Here is a 16,846-nt window from a genome sequence, read left to right as displayed (position 1 = left end):
ATAGGTACAGTGCTTATGGAGATGACAGTGTTTAACACATTACAAGCTCCTGTGATTCACTGAATTGAAAAGAGGGATTCTAATTCATAATGGATAGCTTATATAAAAAAATGATAGCTTATAGAAAAACAAGGAGGGGAATAGATAGTGGAAGGGGTGGGAGGTTGAGGGGTAGCTGGGAAAATGAGAGGCAGAGTTACAGAGCAGGAAGGGAGAGAGGGATAATGGAGGCAGGGGAACAATTGGCTGAAAAGGCAAGGAATGAAAAGGTGAGTGAGACGAAGAGAGGGTGAGAATGGAATAGGCGAGAGAGTCCAAGAGGCGAGAGAGTCCAAGGGATAATGAAAGATGAAAGGAATACATGTGACGGAGAAAAGGGGACAGAGTGAGATGCAGAGAGAGGCGGAAAGGGGGAAATATATATCTTAGCAATGAGCATCTGTTCCATCTTATTCAGGACATCAGAACAATCAACCAACAACCATTGCTAAGCACTTCACAAAAGGGCAATACTTTAGTTTGCAGCAATAACTATCTAATGCTTGACAAACACTGAAATATTTCAGGGGGCTAATAGAGCTCCTGTCTTTGGTGCAGTTATAAACTCTGGGTGATACAAGAAGCCTCAAACTAAAGCAATAATACTTGTATTCTAAAAAGGTTTAGGGGCTTCTCTCTGTGCTCTGTTGATATCCTCAACAATGACTGCTTCAGGTTCATGTTATGAAATTATGTGCTAACCTCACCACATCCCAAGGCTACCTTACTTGACTTGCCGTCATGCTTATGTAGCGGTGATTAAAACTGCAACTCTCGTGTTTCATGTATTTTTCACTTGGCTGTTTTGAAAGTCTCCCTCATGCATCAAATCAAAAAGCAAAAAGTGTTAATAGCAGTTATTCTGTTTTAACATTTAACATTTAGTATTTTCACTTCACTTTTTTAGTATCATCATTTCCATAAAATTAAGACTCACAAGTGACTAATTTTTTAGAAAGAATCGTCAAAGTCAAAGCAACAGGGAGCTAAGAGATCTGACTTTTAGCTAATTGGGTCATGTTCCAAAACACTGAATCCTACATTACCCACAACCCCACCTTTCCTGTTTCCTAAATCTTAATCCTTAATCTCAGATAATACTGGTGACATCGTCAGGTTTTTACATTAGAAGCTCCTTCTAGAGACATAGAAGACATTTTACAACAGAGGAACACTTGTAAACTGAACTGTCACACTATTCACACGTTGAATGAGTCACCATTCAGTCTTGTGTTGAATATGAATAGATGAATATTGTAAAATTTGCAGAATATATTTTTACTGCTCCTATTGCTGTTGTTGGATATTTAATACTATGACCATGGCAAGGTAAAATATAGTTTTAGAATAATGTATTCATAATTACGTTCATAAAAATGGAAGAGGTGACTTTCCAGGATAAGTAAAATACTAGAGTTGAACATCAGTTTTCAAATGGTGTACTGTTGTGCATTTCTGGCATCATAATTATCTAACCACCTGCTTTTTGTAATAAGTCTAAAATGTAACTACGACAGCAGCTGCAAGTTGGCTCTGCTTCAGTAACGGACATGTCTCCCTCAAAATTCATTTTAAATATTCAGTGTAAGTTTGGATCATTCTGTCTTGCGTTAATGTGCTTTTCTGTAGCTCTAACTTTTCTTTTAAACTGTCCTGCATACACCCACTCAAACTATTAATTGCTTTTAGTTTAAAACACAACCAAAATGTAGCTCCAAAGAGAATATGTTTGGTTGCTCTTTTGGTGGCAGCTCTGTAAAAATGAAGCCAATGTGGATCAGGAATGGGAAGGCCCAATTTCAGATCATTAAATTCAAGAATGTGTCCAGTGAAAGTAGAAACATGGAAGAATACTCTATGGACAGACCACCAGGCAATAATAAATATCACAGCAGTTATTGGTTAAGCATGCTGTCACACTGCGGTTATTCGCTTGCACATCAAAAATCCACATTTTTACAGTCATATTTACAAATTTGTTGGATGAGTGAAGATGGCTGTCGTGGTGATTACATAACTCCCAAGAGTGCTTGAAAGCAGCGATAATGCACCATGTCACAGGTTGGATCATGTTGACCCTGTAGGTGGTGCATCAGTGCTACAAATTTGCCAGGATTACCCTGTTTGATCAATGGTGGTGTAAATAATTGCAACTTAGACATGCAACAACCCTTGGCAGGCATTTTTCCCCACTGCATTTAGAGCACACACTACTTCATAAACCTGTAAGGGCATGATATACTGTATCTATAACTGTATCTGTAAATAGGTCAGGCCACTTGAACACTGGATACAGGAGCAGTGAATTGGTCTCGGAGCAGGTCAGTTATCTGGACAATAGGTGAAGATATACTGTACTGTCAGGACCCCTGTGAGTATAATATCCTGAAGGTGTCGCAAGATGTAAAGAATGAGGAGAAATGTTCCTGAAGATTATCATGTTTGTGATAACAGATTTTTTTTTGTGTGAAATAATAACAGCTGCCAGGCTTTGTCCAAAAATAATGGAACAGTTTGACAAAAGGGCAAATTAATCATCAGTTTGGCTTGGCGTTTAACTGTTGTGCTCACAATCCTTTTAAAATAAGGCATCCATATTATGGGAAAACTACTGTTTTTTTATAGAAGCCATTTGAGTTGCTTAGCTGCAAAGTGTTTAGTTTTTTCCTCATACTGCAGTGTGTGTGTACGGCCAACACTATGCAAAACATCCTTTACCTACAGAGTGTGAAAAGCTAATTACACTAGGAGTAAATTGTGGGGGGTAAACCATGCATCTTAATTAAGTTTGCTTTTCATTAGACAACGTGCAAGATAGCCTCAAATACAACGGCACTCCTTTTTCTCTTCTGTGACGGTGTCTATGAGCATGTTCATACATTGTTCTTGAACCAGTGGGAGTAAACTGGATGTGGAAGTACTAGAATACTGTAAATGTATGTGCATGAGTGAAGAGATTATTTTTGAGTTACTTAGCTGTGGCATGTTTGCTCATTTACATGAACGCTATGAAGGTTAGCCAAGCAATCATATTATTGGAGTTTGACAATGATAGTATAATGCTTAACCTAATACGTCAAGGGTATTGATTTTCACCAAGCCAGTGCAACAAGGTGCAAAGATATATCTTGTGTGGGCTGTGAAACAGAGTGTTAAGGGCTTGTGGCACCAAATTGGAAGACCTTGCTTGTTGCCCGTCTCTCGAGCTTTCTAACCCTTTGGAAAGAAGTGGGCAGTAATGATACATCACAAGCTTTTTGTTCTATATAACATTGAAAAACATTGCTGTAGTCCTCAATTATGCATTTCTCTTCCATTATTACAAGCAGTACAGTAGGTGTTGCAGCCTATTATTTTTTTAATTTGAACAGAAACTCAAACATCAGTGGAATCACAAAAAACTTGGCTCTTAGCCGGTTACCAGATTCCCCTCACAGCTTCTGCCAGCTGAGAACAATGTGGATTTTCCAAACAATTTATTCTCAGTTGAAGAATTATTTCACCTGAATTTAACAGGATGCATACAAGTGTTACAACAAAAATGATTTTGACTAGCATCTGTAAACTCAAACTCAAACTCAAACATGCAGCCCAAAGTGCTTCACAGAGCATTCTTAAGCCATTCATTTGATTTATTTCCACTTGAATGTGTGCACCAGGCAAAATTATGTGCATTTTCTGTGAGGATTTCTACAATTTACTAATTTTACTAATGTGTGTTTGATAATGACTATGTGTTTCCTTTTTTTCCAGGTTTTATTCACACTTGCGGAGGCACTTTAAAAGGAAGGAATGGGACAATAGAAAGCCCCGGGTTTCCATATGGATATCCAAATGGAGCGAACTGTACCTGGGTGATTGTTGCAGAGGAGGGCAACAGGATTCATATAGTTTTTCAGTCTTTCGCTGTGGAGGAGGAATATGACTTTTTATCTTTGTATGACGGGCACCCACACCCGGCCAACTTCAGGACGAGGTAAGGAAGCGGCCCTGACGTCTTGCACCTTGAAGGCTGTGTTTGAAGGCTGGCAGGCAGGCACAGAAAGTAAAAGGAAGGAAAGCCTTCAATGTTTACTTCTGATGAAAAGCTCATATTTAATGCACACATGACAAAGACTGCTTATTCTTGACAGAAAGGGTGTCAGGCATGTCAGCGGTAGTGTGTGTGGATTGTAGAGTGTTCCCTCTTTTCTGACATGGTTTGGCTGAGATGCCTTCACAAAACTTCAGAAGATTCAGATTTGGATTTTAGATGTTAAAGTTAATTTCTGTGATTTGGTTTCAAAGGAACCAACCTGCAAATGTGCTTCTTACACATTAAACCAAACTGTTTGGGATTTTGAGCACATAAATACAATTTTGAAGAGGTCAGAGAAACATTATTTGTTTCACTTTAAACAGTGTGCTGCAGAGGTGTTTAGATTCCACTGCAAGAAACTCATCAACCCAAAAGCTCTAAGCAGAATCCCCACAATTTATTTCTGAATGAGCATGCTGTGTTGGCGTCAGTGATGCATGGGTCAGCTCAGTTGCCACCATTCTTTATTCAAATGCTCCACTGGAGGAGTCAGAGGTAGAGAAAAACATGAAAATCAAACACAAAGATTTGTCCTTGTTTACTTTAGTCAGTGAACAGGCAAACAATGGTTTAGTTTGTGTACGAAAGCCTGAGGTTGAATGGCGTGGAAAGATTCCTCTATGCTTCCTTTTATTTCTCCTTCTTCTCAGTATCTGTCTCCAACAGAATCATTTGGGTTTCCACTGTGGTTGATTTTGACAGCCATTACATTCAGTGAGCATTTTTTTGATAATTAAATTTAATATGGAAAAAAAAAATCATACTTATGGTGAGATGACAGTTCATCGTTTTTGCAGTGAAGGCTCATTGTACTGAACCCACATGTAAGCCAGCATTAGGGACAGACATAAGATGCTGCTTCAAAGAGGCAGCTCATGGATAGATACATTAATACTGTACACTGTTCAAAGTGTTTAGATTAATAAATCGTTATGATCACCAACACAATCTCAATCAAACCCTCAATCCTCACAAAGTGGTTTAATCATAAAGGCTATAAGCTAATCGTTACTGACTTGCAGAGTGAAAAAAATCAGTGTAAATATCAGTTATGTCTGATTCAGAAAGAATCTGAAGTTTCCTACTTCTCCAAATGAAGCACACTTTAAACAATCGTTTTGTTTTGATTTCAAAGGAACAAGCAACAAAGGGTTCACATTTTCCTCGTCAAACCAAATTGCTCAAAATAAACCCACTCTTTATAGATAAGCGTGCTGTGTATTATGAGAAGATTATCTCTCATCTTTTTAAACCTGTCATAAGCTTTCTCTCTCTATCTTTTTTTTTTTAAGGACATCTTAGTGCCTGATTATCCACTTTTATTCACAAGCATGCTCTATCAGAGGTGAGAGTGGGGTCTGGCATTTTTCTGTGCAACACTCAAAAAGACAGTGGCAAAATGATTTCTGCAGGCCCATTTATGTGGCTCAACTTTAGTGGAAGTGGACCGAGGTCACATGCTAATACAATGGAGGATGTATGGCAAAGAGTGGTAATGAAGAGGAATAATTCAAGAGCTGAATCACTGTTGATACTTCAGCAGCTGAATCACTTTAGATACTTAAAAGATTATATTGCATAATACTGTTGTCAAGGTCAGGCTTATGAGAGACTTGTCACCATGCTGGTGGACTACACGTCACTTAATCTTACATATATACCCTATCTCTTCAAAATGTCTTATAATACCATATGCCTATGAGCAATTAGTGCAATTACAGTAAATCCTGATATTGCTATGACTTTACATCCATATTGCACTTTCCAGAAGCTTGCTAAAGTGTGACAGTCTTAGCTCTCTTCTCTGTTGCTTTACTAGTGCAATCATTGTCACCCAGGCCAAATCACAACATATTGGCTCAAACCCTGTTATGAACAGAGGGCATCATTTTAATGTCAGTAATTTGAGTTTAATGTCTGTATAAGCACATCATCATCTTGTTGACATAATATGCTTCAAGCTGGCTTTAACTAGAGTGGTGCCAGAATTTTTTACTTTAAGTGCCAATAATAACTTTAAAACTGAGTGACACAGTCAAACATTAGCATAGTTAATAGCTAATCTGGGAAGCAGCTTTTTTTTTGTACCGTAGGTTTTCTCAGTCACGATTTGTGTCAACCTCACAGTGTGTCCATAATTATGGGTTATTCTGGGTGTTCGAAAAATAGTGGGTGGGAAAAGACAGACAACCCATCCATAAAGGTGTAATTTAGCCCTGAAGTATCACATTTAATTAGAAATGCCAAATTTCCCATGAAACCATGTAGCCGTGAATGCAGCAGTAAGCTCCCTCACCTGGACAGACAGACAGACAGAGAGCAGTGACACCTGTAGACATGTGAGAGGACATGAAGCTTCACTGGAACTTCAGTATTTTTTATTTTTTCACTTTGTCATCGTCGTTAACATAATAAATGCATTTTCTCGCAGCACCATTAGCTACCTTAGGTAACATTTGCTAGCCAGATGGCTTATTATTGCAATTTTTTAAAATGACTTGCGCCATATCGCGTGGCCTTCGTGTTCTCATTATGTGTGTGTCTGCAGCATTGCCGCTTGATTGACAGGTATGTGCCATCGGCCCGCCTCAGGTGCGCCGATGATGTACGTCTTTGCTCATATTTAGATAATATCATTCAGTGTTCAGTTTGAGTTGTGTTGTAAGGCGATGTTAATAATGGAAGTCTAGTTACTGTATGTTTTTTGAGGATATCAAAATTTCAATTTTTTTCCCTTTTTAACCATGGCTTTGAGGTCCAGAGTGCAGGATTTAGGGGGCTGTATTCACAGACTATGGCAGATAAGGCACAAATAAAATGGCACCTTTTAAAATAAATAGATTGAGCCCGATACAGATTCTCGGTCATGTTGAAGCCTCGGTGTTTCTAGGAGAGTCTGAGGTTTAAGGGTTGCAGTCAGTAACTATACAGCAAGATCCTGACAGACTGGTCTTTTTAATGTCACTCTGTCGTGTCCTCTTTTTAGTCCCTTCTTAATTAGGATTCCACACATCACAACATTAGGTTTTGCAATTGCTTTCTTCTGTCTTTTCTTTTTAGCTAATCACTCTGCCTTTGTGTAAACTTCAGCCCCCTGGTGATGTTTGTGTTTCTTGTCCTTGGGTCTAATTATGTCAACTCAGGAAACTTTTAAAGTTTAGTCTTATTGTGATAGGATTATACTCCTGTCTGGCTCTGTGTGCAGTTGTGATGGTATGGAGGAGGTGTTAGTGTTGGTCCTGTTGAGAATATGAGGGCCTGCCTGTCAGCCTGTCTCATAGTATTTGTCGTTTTTAAAATCTCATAACTCTATAAATATCTTTATTAAACATCAAATTCACTCCAAAGAGACATTTCTTATTCTTATTCTTATTATTTTTATTTTATTTTTTCAGATAAATTGCAATGCGGACCAGGAAGATTCTGCACTGATGCAGTGAAAGAACATAATCAGCCTCCACAAAATTATAGCCTGCGAGCACTGATTGTAGATTTTCTATCCTCGACTGCAATAAAGTTGTAAAGTTACGTTGTTATGTTGCAGTGTAGCTCTCTTGTATTGCAACAGCAGTGAGTGATTAAAACAAACTAAACAAAGCCAGTATATTGAAAGCAGACATCTGGTCACATGAGATCTGTCCAACTGAGAGAGGGAAGAAAATCCTGTTTATGTACTGATGTAGATCACACATAACCTGATTTCGTGTCTATATATCTACAGGGACATGATGCTTGTTATTTGGGCTAATAAAACACTGTAAACTGATGTTCAGTAACTATGTGAATGGAGCTTTTGTGTGCAGGCTTTACTCCTTAAATTTAGACCAACTTTTAACCTGATTTACATGTGTCTAATCTACACAAAACTACTGCTTATGACTTCCAAATCCTAAAAAAAAAATCCGGTCAGTATTTCACAATAAAGCTTAGCACTTTTTTCCAGCATCTTCGCACCTGTTTGTCCCCATTATACTGGTGATCAGTGATGAGTGCTAGAGAAAAACCCTGTGGTACAGAGGTGTGCAAGGCTGTGTGAGCTGAATATATTTTGGTCAGTTATATGCAGTATGACGAATACACCGGCTAAAACTGAATTGCAAATACATGAAGTATGCATTTTTTTTTACTCAATTCCACTTCCAGAACATTCAAGTGTTTGTTTACAGAGATGCTGGTTCCAGCCTCTGCCATAGATAGAGGCTGCAATGTTATGCAGGCTGAGAAAACACAACAAAGCTGGTGTCAGGGAGGTGGCTGTGCAAGTCTGTGTTTTGACAATGATTGTCATGTGCAGGTGCTTATTACCTTTGCCAAGGAGGTTCTGTCAGCAGGATTACTGAAAAACTATTGGCCTGATTTTCTTGAAACTTGTTGGAATTGTGTAGCATGGGCCAAGGGAAAATGCATCAAATTTTTTGGAGTGGATACACTTTATTTTTCACTTTTGCTAACGTTGCAAGATAGGTCAATTGAACACTGGATTCTATGGTAAAATGAATTTGTTGCGTGTGCACAAACACGTTGCAATTAAAATGAATGGTGTGCTGACCACATGACTGATTCATTAATAGAAAAGGAATGTAACACAAACAAATGCAGAGTAATTGCACTGTGTGATTTCACTTAACCCCATACTTCAGTGTACATATACACAGCAGTTTTGCAAACGTGATGGAAGCAGATGACAAAATGTTGCTTGGCCCAGTGAATACAAAATTTCCATTTAAAAAACGTTGAGATTGAACTGCTGATAGGAGCACTGTTCTGTGCAATTTCTGCAGTCAGGGATTTTCATACCATCGGGAGTACTTCAAGCCTGAAATCACCTGAACACAAAGCACTTGAGCTTGGAGGTCAGACTTAGCATAGGCCTGATGCTACCGCAGGCAAACAGTCTTATCAAGCCACATATCAATTAATCACAGCATGATAAATTAAACATACAACAAAACATGACTAAACATACAACAGAACATAACAGCCACTTTAAACTTCACTGTTGAAACAAAACAGCTTGACAAAGGTCTGCACCCTCTGCTAATGTTTTATAGTCAACAGTAGAAGAATAAATATATGTAAATGTTCAAGCTTCATAGTAATTGCCAGGAAACTATACAATCTCTCTACTTAAGCACTACAAATTTGAAATTAATAATAAGCAATATACAGAATATTTTGGATGAACTCTTGACAGTCCAGTAACTTTGTGTCTGAACCAGGAAACAAGAGAGAAGTTGTACTTGTGTACCGTAATTTTCGGACTATTGAGCGCACCTGAATATAAGCCGTTGTAACATGAGATATTTACACAGAAAGACGGTACACGGAAGATTTTTTTGTTTTGTTTTAATCTAAGACACTTTTTTTCAAATTGTGCTTGAAAATCGGCAGTACGGCACCAACACGCCATCGACACGAGATAAACACGGGATGAACACGAGATGATGTACGTGCACTAGCTCTAATTCCTTCTTTGGCGGCCAGATCGATTGCCTTTAACTTAAAAGCTGCATCATATGCATGTCTTCGCGTGAAATGATGATGTGCAAAATGACAGTTCAAAATCCAAATCAAAACTAGTGTCTTCTTCGATGCATAATCTTTCCCCACATGTCTGTCTCACTTTTGCGTTTACTGCTAGAGAGTGCCCCCCGGTGGCCATTAGCCAGTAAATTAGCCGCACCGTTGTATAGGCCACAGGGTTTAAAACGTGTGAAAAAAGTAGCGGCTTATAGTCTGAAAATTACGGTACTTCTTGAGTTAAGAGAGTTAAATTGCAGCATAGTTATGTGGGTGGGAGTAGTACACAATATTAATTGTTTGTTGATGCTCTGATTCAGAATAAGATTTCAGTATCTAGCTCTTGAGATCTATTGTTAAATACTGACCAATGTTAGATTAAAGAATGTATTATTTTGGTCTAAATTTGTATATTGTTCATGTACATACACGAGGGAGGCAGAATATTAGAAACACTTTTCATTATATAATGTGGTACAGTCCAGTGCAACACCATCACTAACTGCGTATGACCACAGTGCTAAAACATAATTCAGTGTCAACGAAATCAGAACATTACAGAGACCGAGTGTAGGTGTCTTGTCATGTCATTAGCTTTTAACAGCCATTACTGATTAGCTGTGTCAAATACAGCGCAGGGTAAACAATTTGCAAAACAAACGAGAGGGAATATTTTGCTGAGACTTTTCAAATTCACATGGAACTAATCCTGCCATTTAGAGAGGAGGAGGAATAGCACGACTAATTCTTGCTATGAGACAAAATGGCTCAAATATTTGATGGATTTTTTTTTATCCTGTTCCGACCCAAACCTCTAAATAGCAACGTTGTTGTTTGTGTTTTAGTCACACTTTTGTTTTTTTCCAAGTGGTGGATTTCCTCACATTGTGGGACTATGTTGTGTGGCGCCAGAAAATGATAATTCCATGTCTTTGCTGTGCCTGTAGGGCCAAAAATGTACGCTAGTAGAACGCCCGCTCTTACACAATCAATTCTCTCCAAAACAAAAATCACTGAGAAGAAGAAAAACAAACGTTTTACCCTGTGTTTTCTTTCCTTTTGTTGAAACTTGTCAAGAAAGATGCAGCACAAACTTTCCCACCCTGTGTTCAAGCAACTTGTTCTGAAAGATGCGCATTTGCATGTGGCGACACCTGAAGTTGTTTCATTTATTTGTTTTTCTTCCCTTTTCAGAATGTTCACTCAGGTGTTACCTAAGATGGAAAAAGTAAGACAGTGAACATGATGACAGGCAGCCATTTTTTTTGCTTTTCGTCTCCCCTTCTAGGGTAATTATAAATAGAAACCTTGATAGAGATTAAAGAGGCCTTTTAAGTTATTAATGCTATTAATTAATTAAGGTAGAAATTCAGAAGGGAACACGACAAAAGCGACAATGAATTTTTTACATGAAAAAGAATCGACATCCCCGTGATGGACCTGATTAGTGTGTCTCCCCATTGATCTATGTATTCTCTTTGCTCTGAAGTTTCATCCTCCATCCCTCTCACTCGGTGCTGCACTTACATTACGTACAATCCCTCGTGCCTGAGAATGGCTGGCTGTAGCCCTCATTATTGTGCTGAAATTATATGCAGTGGATGCTAGAGAAAAGGAGGTAAGGAAGTTTTATTCCCTGCACATATAATGACCTCATTACAGTGATATCTTTGTGATGTCATTTTACAGTTGGTGTGACAAGCCCAAATCGAATGCAGTCTTGATAAGGCCTTAGTTTTTGATTTGTTACTTGGCTGTAGAGTCGTGTTTTCTTGCAACCTGAGTGGTTCCTCCTTCAAGGTCCTCAATTAAACCGCTAACTAAACACAGTGACTTTACATTTGTAAGAGTTTTTAAACTGTAAGAGAACGTGTGAAAACTACTCTCTGCTTTGGGGTTCTACCTATCTAACCTTCTGTTAGCGATAATAATATACAGGAGGAAAGAAAATACCCAGAATACAGTAATTTAGATGACATTAAGCAGTATAAAACTTGCATGATATAACATGATACATTTCAGGATGTGGTTATTATAGACACAGATTAAATGTTAAACATAAATATTTCAAGATTTATCATCACAGTAACAGTGTTACATACATTAGTAGCTGTAAACACNTTTGGTGCCTGTTTGTTTCCCAGATATATTAGTGTGTGTGTGAATGGGTGTATAAGAGACATTAACTTAAAGAACTTTGTAGAAAGGCGCTTTATGAAGTTCAGTCCATTTCCTTGTATTAGTTTACAGGCAGATCTGCCACATCCAATATGGCGGACCCGTTGACCTACCTACCAACCACCAACCTGCTCAATGCGGCGTCTATATATATATGTCTATGGTAACATTATCCTCTGTAACTTCACCTTAACGCTATCGCTAATATTTTGTCATTCAAATCACAAGTTAATCTAGCTTTTGGCATCTTTATATAAAGTTGTCATACAACAATGAAGCAGCCACATATTGTCCATATGTTTCCTGTTTGAGTAGTATCCCAACACACTGACCTTTAAATGCAGATATTGTAACTGTATCTAACTTAAAGCTGAGGTCACTCAGACTGAAGAAGGATAGTTCCCAGGTTGTCAATAGCAATGCTTTGGTTGTTAAATAGGAAATGAACAACACAATAGGTGGCCACCAACCCAAAGTGTTGATTATGACAACCTGGGCTGCAGATATACTAGTGTTAGTATAAAGGCACACAGTGTACATCCTTCCCTTTTATTTCACAGCGGGGTAGCTGGCATAGGTTACCTTACATGAATCATAGCAGCAGCTTCTAATGTTTTAGAGCAGGGGTGGGCAAACTTTTTGACTTGCAGGCCACATTGGGTTCTAAAATTTGACAGAGGGGCCGGGAAAGGACCTCATAGCCCCCCCCCACACACACACACACACACACACACACAATTATTATTCTTATATTACTGTTATTAATGTTGATGTTGCTAAACACATTTGAATATATTTAAACATATTTTTGTTAACTAAATCTTCACTTTTTTAACTTCACACAATTTAACTTTTCAGCTGATTTTTTTTTAAACATCAGACGTTTGCAGGCCGAGTAGCCCCAAAAGTTATCGCGCCTTATTGGCAGGACCCAAGCCTGGCCCCGTCTCTGAAAGAAGACTTCGAGTTTTAAGACGACGCGATGTTTGAAACAAGCGGTATTAAAGAATATGAAGCAGCAGGGAGCAGCTAAGTGCTGCTAAGGCTAAAACAACACAGAGTGTGGATGATTGACACCTGTCACCTGTCGACCAATCAGAGTCAGGAGAATCTATTAGTACCGCCCACATTCACCTTTGACCCACCAATGACGATCCAGAATGAAGTAAACCCAAAGGTAGTATATCGCATCAAGAGGTCACACTTCACTGTCAAAGCCTCTTCGTGACTGATTCAAACTAAAGCAGAGACATAGCAGGAGACATTAGCAGCGTTTCTTCATGCTGGAATAGAAGTTTTGACACAAAAACAGCAAAGATAAGACATACTGCATCATTTTGCTACTCNGACATTAGCAGAGACATAGCAGGAGACATTAGCAGCATTTCTTCGCGCTGGAATAAAACTTTTGACACAAAACAGCAAAGATAAGACACACTGTGTCATTTTGTGTTTTTTTTTTGCCACTCTTTGGGGGCTAGGTCGTCGAGTTTTGATCGCACAGTGATGAGACACATATCTTTGTAAGATATATTTTTATTTTTTAGATGTGGATAAGTTCGGCGGGCCGTATTGAAAAGCCTAACGGGTCGTAGTTTGCCCATGTCTGTTTTAGAGCATTCATTAATACAGACAAAATGGCAAGAGATGCGAACTCACCTTAACCTGGCACTTACACCACTGTACATGTTTTGCCATTTGTAACCTACTCTAGAGAGAGTTTAATACAGTATGTTAAAATGTAAATCTGTGACTCTTGACATCTCTGTTTATATGTTGCCACTCTTGTTATCCCTTGTTATACGCAGTGATAAAATCCTGGAGGCTGAACAGTACTAGTGATGGAAGTGGTGGTGACTGGTGTCAAGTGCTTATGCAGAGAACATAGTGCAGAAAGTACAAATGCAGTGCAGAAAAATTATGCCTCTGGCTACCGTCATATCAGATTCTAAAGAAAGAAGCTTGTTGCTATCTCGTGTCCAGAATTGGATGAAAACTAGGAATAAACTCAACAATATATTATTGCACACATGGAAATAATGACTTGTAAGCCATAATGACACCATATCTATCCTCAGTCACAAACAAATCAGCCATGAAGGGTGAAGTGTCAAATTTTGAACTTTTGGACTCTAAAAATCACTTTCCAAATAAGTGAAAGCAACATGAGGTTTTTGTGAAATAAAAGTATGTGGCTGTGCGGTGTTTTGCTATTAATCTGCTCCAGCCTCCAGCCTCTTGTCACCTCCAACCTAAATCAAATCTATGCTTGGTCTGTCTTCACTACTCTTCACATAAATATACCAGAAGTATAAAGCAGATGGGATAAATGATGGAGAATTAATCCCGCCCTTTGTCTGCACACCTGTGAACTAATTACAGTGTTTTGGGTTGAAATGATTGCTCATATTCATCCCTGTTTTTTTTTTTTTTTTGCATTTGACACCCTGTCTATTCTCATCAGGAAAATTACTTGCAGATGCATGACACTTGTGGTACTGTGCAAAACTACAGACGAGTAGAACACTAGACACGCAGAGGAAGATATTAACTTTGAGACACCAGACTTTATCCATATTACATTTCCCTTTGCAATGCAAGAAATTACATATTTTTCATTCTTCACTGTTATTAGACAGAGACGAGCCAAGAATGAATTAATTGAAAGGATGATTTGACCTTTATTACTGCAGTTATTAAAACAAAATGTCAGTGTCTAGGGCTGCTGTAATGAGTTAGGACATGTCAGTGCAAAATAAGTCTATTAATCATCCCCTGCTGTTTTTCTTTTTTTCTTTGTTTTTGAGGAGGCGGCCAGCAGGAAAGCCATTAGTAAAAGGCTTTATTTTGCACTGTGTCTAACAATAAACTAAAGGTAAGTGGTTCACTATAATTGTTGCTTACTAGGTAAGATCAGACAGAACACTTAAGGACTCTTCCCACCTCTGTCTGTTTTTGTTCTTCTCTCCCAGGAGACACAACCTCTTTGTGTCATGTTAAGAGCAGTGTAGCAATGAGGAGAGGTGGGCAGCGACAAACAAAGAGATCCAAAGCGACACTAACATTGAACCAGAAAGACAGGAAAAGGAAAAGCAACAATGAATAAGAGCAACCTTATGCAAGGAAAAACAAAGAAGTGTGACAGAGAGAGCTCGTGCTACACAGAGGGAAGATCAAGGTAGAGGGACAGTGAGTCAGATAAATAGAGGTACATCATTCCCTCTCTCTGTGGAATGCCACTACGGTGACACACTAATCAGATGGCGGGAATGTCTGACAGCTACCTTCAGGGCTGATGTAGTGTGTTCAGGTGGAAGGAAAGGCTGCATCTGTCCGGGCAATCATTGGCATGCTATTCCCAGGCATACACAGTCATTCTGCTGCCACTGATGTTGCTTTGTTCCATAAACTGGGAGCACCATAGCTCTTCAGACACCTGCTGTCCCTAAACCCACAGATTTTTAGCTGACCTGGTGAAGTTCGACACAGATGCAGCAGAACTAGTTTCTATCTGACTCACACATACAATTTAGCAATTTCTATTCATATAGCTGTAATAAGTTACATTTATTAGGATTTTCTTGTGAGCTTTGATCAAATGAATGAAGGTTCCCATCTTGCTTGTGCCTGAAGGAAGTCATAATTACCTCATGGTCTTTCTTTGTAAATACTTAAGAAATATTGTTTTTATTTTTGTGGAGGCTTCTTAAATTAATCAAATCCAAATCATTTGGGGTCTACTTATGATTCTGGCCTACCAAAGTCATCTTAGGGCATAATTTGGTGTTAGGATTTCATCTTTGTAGGATTTCAAATGAAAGTGTGTTTTTTTTTCGTCAGATATCTCCTTGTGTCTGAACAGAATTGCAGGCCCCATGGTGTTTATTTGTTAATGACATTTTCCAACCATTCACCTGATGCCCCCGTTGCCAAAGCAACAGGTGGAAGTGAATGCCAGATGATGGAGATCTCTTTGCCTGTTTTTGTTAGAGACATACTTAGGTCACAATGTGCCTCTATGGTTTTAAATAAATCCGAGCACGTAGAACATTCCAAAGAATTAGCAGTGTTTTGTGGCACTGTCCTTCCCAAACAAAACAACATAATATGTTCAAGATTCATTCAGATAGTGTTTCTTAGTCATATGTTTGTTCAGGTGAATGTAGGTGTAAACAGCTCCTGTATCAGAAATAAGTCTCAGGGTAAAGAATTTTGACCAACTCTGCCCAGTGTGTCACTTCCTAATCCTCCTCACTGACAGATGTCTTCCTCTCATGTACACTAACCCCATGACATCCTCATCCCCTTGCTATTTCATGCCATGATGACAACAGTGCAATCTAAAAAAGGATTTAGTCTGTTGGATGTGGGTCTGAGGTTCACTTTGGCAGGGCTAAGCTTTTTGTACACCATTTTATCAACCTTGCTTGTGGTGATAAAAAATGTCTTTTCTTTATTTCAGATATTCTGGTGATTTTATGAGCCAAGAGAAAACAGACTTCTGCTCATTAGACATAATTCTTGACTTTATCCTATATATAGTATATGTTAGTGTAACGCTTTATCTTTTTTCTCTGCCATTGTTGTCTCTCTGTATATTGCCATAGCAGCAAATCCTATTCCTAACCTCTGTACACTATATCTTCATAGTTAATGCTGCATAGTTAAGAGTTTTCTAAACTTTTTGATTCATGAGCAAACCAATTTGCTGTTCATGTGCCCCACTTTTTCAATAACCATTGCAGGTCAAGGCCTTTTTTTTTTTTGCTATTGTGTAACTGCATTGCACTCAACTTGGTGGGTGCCATCGACCCCTGTGTGAGCGTTTACTCTGCAGCCACTGTTGTTCTGTTCTGTTCAGCCAATAATTAGTTTCCCCATGGATCCCTGTCCCCAGACTTGGGGTAAGGAGGGCTAATTTTACAGACTACCCAGCTTGATATCAAACTGTGATTCATTGAAAACATATAACTCCCACATGGAGATGGCACTGCAGATCCCTACAACCCATGTAGTCCTATTGGAATGGTG

The 16,846-nt window shown here is 38.7% G+C and overlaps 1 protein-coding gene across 5 annotated transcripts in view; it reads left to right on the top strand.

Annotated features, from left to right (window-relative positions):
* The window catches only part of LOC109138772 (CUB and sushi domain-containing protein 3), a 205,529-nt gene that overhangs the window by 10,582 nt on the left and 178,101 nt on the right, over positions 1–16,846 (top strand). For all 5 annotated transcript variants that reach the window (XM_027287060.1, XM_027287059.1, XM_027287058.1 and 2 more), the window contains exon 2: positions 3,793–4,015. In XM_027287060.1, the coding sequence (XP_027142861.1) occupies positions 3,793–4,015 (223 nt within the window). The remainder of the gene's footprint in view (positions 1–3,792; positions 4,016–16,846) is intronic.

This window comes from Larimichthys crocea, chromosome XIII, assembly GCF_000972845.2.
Source record: "Larimichthys crocea isolate SSNF chromosome XIII, L_crocea_2.0, whole genome shotgun sequence".
Lineage (NCBI taxonomy): Eukaryota > Metazoa > Chordata > Actinopteri > Sciaenidae > Larimichthys > Larimichthys crocea.
The sequence above is the reverse complement of the archived record's forward strand: the minus strand, read 5'-3'. Positions and strand labels throughout refer to the sequence as shown.